The following is an 8,159-nucleotide window of genomic DNA, read 5'->3' on the forward strand; positions in this document are numbered from 1 at the left end:
AAAACTATTGAAAAATTGTTTTTAGAAAAAGAAAGCTCAAGTAGTTGTTGTTATAGTTGCTTAACTCATTGTTACCATTATAATAAGAGGCTTTATGAACTTATTTCATGAAGATTCATATACTAATGAAACAGAGAAAGACTAATTGAAAATATTCGAACTTATTTCATAAAATTCATAAGCCAAAAAGTTGTAATTCTTGGGAAGGTACTTGTTATTAGGAATAAGGTTAGTTGTGGGTAGGGTTGTGTATCGGCCGGTTCGGTTCGAATTTGAAGTTTATCGGGTTGGCTTATTGGTTATCGGTTTGTAGAGATACTAAACCGTTAAAGAACCATTAAGGTATTGGATTATCGGTTATTGATTTATCGGTTTTTGATCGTTATAGGTTCGGTTATCGGTTTAACGTTAAGATTTGACACAAAAGAAAAAACATTGAAAATCACTTAGAAACAAGGTGACAAACCAAATAAACATGCACTTGAGTTCACAAGTTACATCTTTCTCAAAAGCAAACACTTTTATATTGCAGAATAATCAAGTGTTTGAGATAACAAAAAATAAAAGTAGGAAATTAAACTCTGAGTCGAGGACTTTACATATAAAATGGTATAAATATAATTATTTAATTTACTATGGGATTATCGGTTAACCCGTTAAGAAAAAACTTCTAACCGTTAAGAACCGATAACCCGATTAAAAAGAAAAATCAAAACCGTTATCAAAATCACTAAACCAATAACCCAATACTATAAATCAATAACTTTTTTATCGGTTCGGTTTATCAATTTCGATTCGATTTTGAACTGCGGGGGTGCAAGGAGGCAATTGGCCTAACTCATGACCATAAACACCTTGTGCAATTTTCATTTTTAGGCATGAAATTTGGTTCTTGGTTTTTGTTTGGAGTTACTACTACTTTTCTCTTTTTCAATATGATCATTGTTAATGTTGGTGGTGTGGATATTGTTAAAGAATTGGTTGTCTCTAGCATGAATTTGACATGAAGATAAGTGAGTAGTTAAGAGTAAGAAGAAGAAGGATAAATGATTGGAAAAAGAATTCCATGGAAAATGGTTGTGTATATAAGAGATAGAAATGATATCAATGAATTGTATTGCGCTAAGAGTGTTTGTAACTCTCTCTTTATATAGAAACTAATGTGTCTTTTGAGTGTGTAGTGTATGTCTTCTCCCTAATAGTAACTTTCTAAGTTCTTTGTACTTTAATTTCCTTTCATCCTCTCTTTTGGTTTTGGCTGTTTTTATTTTGGGTTGGGGGTGAGAGAGTTGATTAACTTAGACGTGGTAAAATCGGTCCATGAAAATATGTTTCGTTTAAATTTGGGTTACTCATTGATTCGTCTATTTATTAGCTCAATTCAGTCTATATAAGCTTATTAAAAATGGGTCGATATGTTGGTTCAAATTGATTCATGAAAAATCTTGTACATTTTTTTTGACAATTATATATAGTCATATTGAGGAGGAGGGGGGGAGGGACAGTTTTATTTTGGTAATTATATATTATAAAAGATCAAATAATGAGTTTGTTATTTACTAGATCGTAAATATTTCTGGAATACCTCTTAGTGTTTGCTAAAGGTGAAAGTTGCTCAAAGTAGTATTATGATACATCAAACAACTTTGCCTATTTTTGCATAGGTAAATCAATCATTTGTCCTTGAGGATTCGACTTTAATCCTCTCATACCTACTCATTTGATGTACCTCAGATGCATTTCATCTAACTACGAAGAAAGAACGGTGAGACGTTATACAACTCTATGATTCATTTCCTGTCGTTCCAGTATCTTCTTGTCATTTCTTCTCATATAGACGAGAAATTCTAAACAAAAATAAATAATTGTTTCGATGAAACCTTCTTTTCTATCGCGACTATCACTGAGGACTCCCAACAAATATCAAGAACATAGTTTGAGGATCAACAGAAAGTTGAGATATAACATTAGTCTCCATAAGTATAACAAATATTACAACTACAAAAGAACTAGAAAAGATTGTATAGCAAATATTGAAGTTACAAGTCGTTTTATTATAACAGAATAGACAATCTAGTTCTATGAACATGCTACAAAAATTTTCCGAAATGCATCTACACAATGACTTCATATCGCCAACATCATTGGCATTACTATTAAGAAATAGTAGAACCAGAAGAAGCAGATTCAGGATTTAAACTTGATAGGTTCACCCTATGAGATATTTAAGCACTGAACTCATTGTACTTTTAAAATTACGGGTTTAAAACATATATTACTATCTTTTTTTTTGTTTTTTCAATTTATATTCCATGTCGAGAATATTGAGTTCTATTGTCATACCCATTGTTTGAAAGCTCCATATGCATCCGCCTTATGAGTATAACGATATGTCTATTGATTAGGACCTCTTTGAATTTCTTGAGCTAACTCCCTTGTCAACTTGTCAGCGCGATCATCTTGTCCACCAGCAAAACTATAGACTCTGAACGCGAACTGGAAGGCCTTCCATAACATTTTACGTGATCCATTTTTCGATCCACCTCTTCTGTTTTCCTTTGTCTTTGCTTCTCTACTCTCCTGATTCAACATTCAAGTATTATTTTTCTAAAAAAGAGGGTCACTTCATCATCATGGACCGATAACTTTCACTAGAAATTATACTTCATACGACATATAACTAGCTAGCGCGCTACATTGTACTAACCTTCAAGGCAAGTTCCATGCAGTTTGAGGAAACATCTATCATTAGTTCTTTGACACGAATGAGGACGCCGAAATCAAAATGAATGTTATGGCTTATAAATTTCTTGGCCTCTTCGTCTTTTGTTCGTTCCAGTGTATCAATTTCTACTTTGATCTACACGACAGAGTTACTTGTTAGAACTACTAGCTATTATATGAAGAGTATTTAAGTTCCAGGAGTTGGTGATTTGTACCTTGTTAAAGTAACTCTCAGCTTTGTCAAGGTGTTCGCCAACAGGGGAGACTATCGACCAATTTCGTAGAGTAGTGGCTATTGTGTCTAGCTTGGAATATAATGCTGCTCCCATTCTGAGTTCTTCCAACTTTTTCGTAGGAAAATCTTCAAATCTTGCTAGCACCTGTAGCAAGAAAGGTTGAAGCCAACATCGTGATATGGGAATAACGGAAGAAGTATGAACATAGTAGATAGACACTTCCTCCATTTCAGAAAGAATGTCTCTTTCTTTAATTCTAATTTTCCACGTGACATGTTTAAGACCACGAAAAAGGGCATTTTGGTACATTCTACATATCTTATGTTTTAAGACCACAAGATTCGAAAGTCTTTCATAACTTTCTTAAACTCAAGGTCAAGTAAAAAACCAGACTAACAAATTGAAAAACGGAGGGAATATATACGAACTTGAGATTCATCGATTAGTTTCTCAAGGTGAGATTCTACATATCCGTGAAACTTAATGAGCTCGGACATATCTGATGTTTTAAAAGAAGTAATGGCTGTGTTTATCTCCTTGATTGTTTTCGCGTAAATTTTAACATCCTCTTCAATTTGATGGAAATACGCTGACCTGATACAAACATTGCACATTTTTAAAAAAAATATAACTCGAACTCTTGAAAAATACGAAATTCCACGAAATAATTAGTGAAGATTATAAACAAGATTACCTCTTTGTCATCTCTGCTAATGCATCAGCCATTCCCTGTTTACCTCCTGCTGAGGCGCCAACTTTTCCCATTTTGTGATGTGATGTACTATCTAAACTAGAGCCTTCAACTTGGAGTTTGAGAAGTCGATAAAGATTACCCATTTGAGTTGATCTTTTCAATTTAGTGGCTGCTCTCTTGACTCGTAACACGCCTATAAAACCTAGTGGTGGTGGAGGTGCCGGTCCTTTTCCCTTTGGCATGGGTGGAGGTGGTGCTGGCACTGCTCCATTTGAAGGCATCGGTGGTGGTTGAGGTGCCATACCCTTTGATCCGATGGGAGGTGGTGGTGGTGGTGGAGGTGATATTACATTTCTGGATGTCATGGGAGGCGGCAGTGGTGGAGGTGGAAGTGTTATTACATGTGTTGTTATCTTAGGTGGCGATGGAGGTGGTGGGGGCGTAGGTGCTATTACATTTCCGGATGTCAAGGGAGGTGGAGGTGGAAGTGTTTTTGTTGTGGTCTTAGGTGGCAATGGAGGTGGTGGAGGCGGAGACGGAGATGTAACTATGTTTCTTGATGTCAAAGATGGTGACTTTATGACATTTGAAGATAATGTGAATGGTGCTAGTGTAGCTGCAGCTTGTTCTTCGACATTTGATCTCAACTCGGAGAGTGTAGATGGAGGTAAAACCACGTCTAACGAGACACGACTTGACAATAGCTGATTATTTGTAGAGCCAGTTCGACGAGTTCCTCCGTTTTCTGATACATCATCCGTATCAGTTAGTAAAATATCTGCTGAGTCCAACATTTCAAAATCTTGGCCAAATTCACAAGCATCCCCTGCTTTCACTTCAGAACCAACCTTTACTTGTAATTCTGAGTTTTGGTCCCTGAAGTTTGTTGCTAGCTGAACAACATAATTTGGATCTTGATCTATTGCATAAGGGAGCAAGTCGAAATAGAGGCGTTTTACATCGATAGGATTCGGCTTCTCAGTTTCTTGAGCCTTGAGTTCACTCTTCAGTGAAGCACTAATTGCTGAGGAGAGGACTGAAGTTGGGGTGGGTGGAGGGCTTGAGAGGCAAGACTCGTTGTCCGAATGAGACTCCGATAGAGCCCTCCTAAATGCATCGGATGAAGGACTTTCATCTCTCGTCTGGTCATCCTCGTTCATCATATCAAACACCCTTTCGGTGGCTAGTTTAATCATCTCGTCAAGCAATACCAATCCTGAAGAGTAACCGTTAAGTAAATAAAACACTTCGTATCTACCAACTCAACCTAGCTATCAAACGAATCAATAACACAATTCAGTTCTCAGAACAAAGAGGTAAATAAACAACGTCTACATAACATTATGACGTACCATAACGTCTTAGATCATTGTGGAGATTACTGTACTCCTCGTCTAATTTCATTATGAATTCATCATCACCCGTCCATATTGCCCCGATCAATTTCAAAGTATCACAAAAGCATTGTAGTGCCTAATATAAACATGACAATTTTGTGATCACAGATACAATCTGCTATAAGAGAACTGTTTGAAATGTAAAGAACACAATTCAGTGAGTAAATAGGTAACCTGATCCATTCCTGCTCCATCAATACTTGACAATGGAACATTCGTGTTGACGGAAGGATACATTTTATGCAGATCCTTCAATGTTAATATCAGCAGCTGTCGAAAATTACTCATATATTAAAAAGACTTGTCATTGTTCTAATCTGAACACTACAAGAAAACAGCAACTTGCATCAAAAATGACAGAAACAATACCTCAATTAGGGATGCAGAGCCAAAACACGGCGATAAGTCAAGCAAATCTCTCAAGGTAAGGATCTTGCTCCTTAGCGCTGTCATTATAACGAAGTTGCCTGCCACCCCACACGAATTGTGAACTCTGGAGCCTTTGGTTGCACTTGCATTAAAACTTTTCGACACTACTATGGAGGATGTTTTTTCGGTTTCATGCATTTCATCTTCCTGTCAATACAAAAGTCGTGAGTATACTATCAAATGCCAAAAAATGCAACTTGTGTTTGAGTATACGACAGGAAGATCATCGATGTGTCCAAATACAAGATGAACAACTTCAGTTTCAAGGTAAAAGATATTTCTCAAAAACTTAAACTTTAGATTACAGATATAGTAGCTTAAACTTTTAGACGAGGTGATTACTGATCACACAATTCAACATGATAACATAGCATATCGCGTCTTGGGTACAAATAAGACAATAGTCAGCCATCATCGACAACAAAAAATTCAATGTGATTAGCATAAGAAAAAGAGTCAAGCACGCACGTAAAAGGACACATTGAAGATATAACTAAACAATCAATAGTATTCTCTATCTTACTTCACACAATTCTCAACATTCCGAAGTTATGCTACATCATGGTCGCGCGGAGGTTTCCAAGTTCACACATAGTTTAAAATAACTAAGAGTATGCTCTCTCTAGCACAACTCCCGTTTTAGATGAGGTGACAACACAATTCAACATGATAACATAGCAGATAGAGGCCGAGGTTATAAACTAGCCTAATCGTCATGATCTATTGTCAAAAAAAAAATACACAAGCTTTGGCCTAAGAAAAGGAGGTAGATAGAGTAAAAGGACGCGTTGAAAACATCATTAAGTAATTAACAATTTGCTCTATCTAACAATTTAAGCTTTTAAACGAAATTGTCAGATAATTCAATATCAATGCACTCTCAAATTCCTAAATATGGTCTTGGACCAGCTTACGCATAACTCGACTACTTTCACAAAGTATTTCCTTCCCCCACCAATATAAGTATGGGATAACTATGTCCACCCAACTTTGTTCCTTAGCATGTAACATATTGAAATAATGAAAACACAAATTCAAATATTTTCTATTTTTCTCTTCTTTTTTTTTTTTATATAACAAATGCATAAAAAATTACACATTCTTCAATATTATAACCACATACAAATGTCTATTTTTTTTTCGTTTAAAAGGAGAAATGAGGAAAGGGATTACAAGGCGGAGAATAGAATATTTACGAATAAATAAGGTAAAATATTCAGGCAATTAAATAACTGAGCTACTAAAATTTCCGCAACAAAAATGATTAAAAAAATACCTCAAATGTAGAGAAGTTCCAGGGTGGGGAATGAGGAGCCACAACAGAACATTCCCTAGATTGCATTTGCAACCAATAAAAATAACAATTTCTAATTAAAAAAAATTCAGCTTTCTTGGTTTGGACAAATAAAAACCAAGATTTTGCTGAATAATAAAGAAAATTCAAACAATTAAGAAGGAGGATGAAAATTATAAAGAACATTCAAATTTCCAAAAAAAATAGATTAATGAAAAAAAATGTTTTTTTTTAAAAAAAAAACTCAAAAAGTTAGTAAAATAAAATTTTTGGCAAACTCTTGAACCTCTAAAGGTTATTGAAAAATCCCCATGGACAAGCTTTGAATTTGTATTTCTCTTTTGTTTCCAAAAGAGAGAAAAAAAGAGAAATGAAAGTCAATTTTTTGAAATTATTTTTTCTATGTTTTATTTAGGCTCAAGCTGCTTAATTTCCGGGTGTTCAATGTTGTTTTTCTCTAAATTTGATAATAAAAATAAATACTTTAGAAAAAATAATATATAGAGGTTATTTTAAAATGTGTGATTGTTAAATAGGTTCATTATTTCTAACTTCAAACTTGAAATATTTAATTTAAAGTTTGAAAAAAAAATAGTTTTAAAGTTTTTATATTCTTTTAAATTTTAATTTTGTATTTATTTGATGATTGAAAATACGAACATTGACATTTAAACAATATTTGATCATGTTCGATTATCAAACATCTATCCCCTCAAAGATATGATATGATGATTAATTTCAGAATAACATGATTAGAAGTATGCATTTGTAACCAGTCAAATTTAACTTCTTGATCAGTAATTTGTGTTCATTTTTGTGTCATATAGATTTGTTTTAATAGGCAACTTTGTTAAAAGTAATGTTGAATGAGTGTTATAGATTGATTATTTTTCGGATAAGTATATGTCAGTCTTAAATATTTATATTAAATTAATACGATGTATGCGATAAAAAATTATTTTTAAAAAATAAAATGAATACATACGAGGCATTAAAAATTTATATCAAATCAATATATATGACGTATGGAAAAAAAGAAAAAATAAGAAGAGGTCCTACCGAGATTTGAACTCGGGTTACTGGATTCAGAGTCCAATGTCCTGACCACTAGACCATAGGACCAATTTGTGATATGGTGCACACATAAAGTAAGTATTTTAGAATAAAGTAAAATTAAACTAATTTTTAAAGAGAAAAACTGCAAAATAAACCCTTATCTTTTGGATTGAGAGTGACAAACAAATATGAATCGATCAAAAAACGAGTAAAATAAAAATGGATAAGTTATCCAAGTCGACTCATATTTTAAATGGATAATCATATTACCCATATTATATTAAAAATCTTATTAAAAAAAATAATAAAATTTATCACTTAACTCCACC

General features: G+C 33.8%; 1 protein-coding gene and 1 non-coding gene across 2 annotated transcripts; both read right to left on the bottom strand.

Moving 5' to 3' along the window:
* Nucleotides 1–1,954: 1,954 nt before the first annotated feature.
* LOC107001854 (uncharacterized protein At4g04980-like) lies at nt 1,955–7,143 on the bottom strand. The gene is made up of 9 exons (XM_015199814.2): nt 6,757–7,143; nt 5,421–5,627; nt 5,226–5,321; nt 5,007–5,127; nt 3,655–4,870; nt 3,389–3,554; nt 2,940–3,104; nt 2,708–2,860; nt 1,955–2,580 (listed from the first exon to the last, which is right to left on the bottom strand). Exons 1-9 carry the CDS (start codon nt 6,958–6,960, stop codon nt 2,395–2,397), a joined length of 2,514 nt encoding a protein of 837 aa, XP_015055300.2. The 5' UTR covers nt 6,961–7,143; the 3' UTR covers nt 1,955–2,394.
* A 681-nt stretch (nt 7,144–7,824) lies between these two features.
* TRNAQ-CUG lies at nt 7,825–7,896 on the bottom strand. The gene has a single exon. It is a non-coding gene; the product is annotated as a tRNA-Gln (tRNA).
* Nucleotides 7,897–8,159: the final 263 nt, after the last annotated feature.

Source organism: Solanum pennellii, chromosome 10, assembly GCF_001406875.1.
Source record: "Solanum pennellii chromosome 10, SPENNV200".
In the NCBI taxonomy this organism is placed as follows: domain Eukaryota; kingdom Viridiplantae; phylum Streptophyta; class Magnoliopsida; order Solanales; family Solanaceae; genus Solanum; species Solanum pennellii.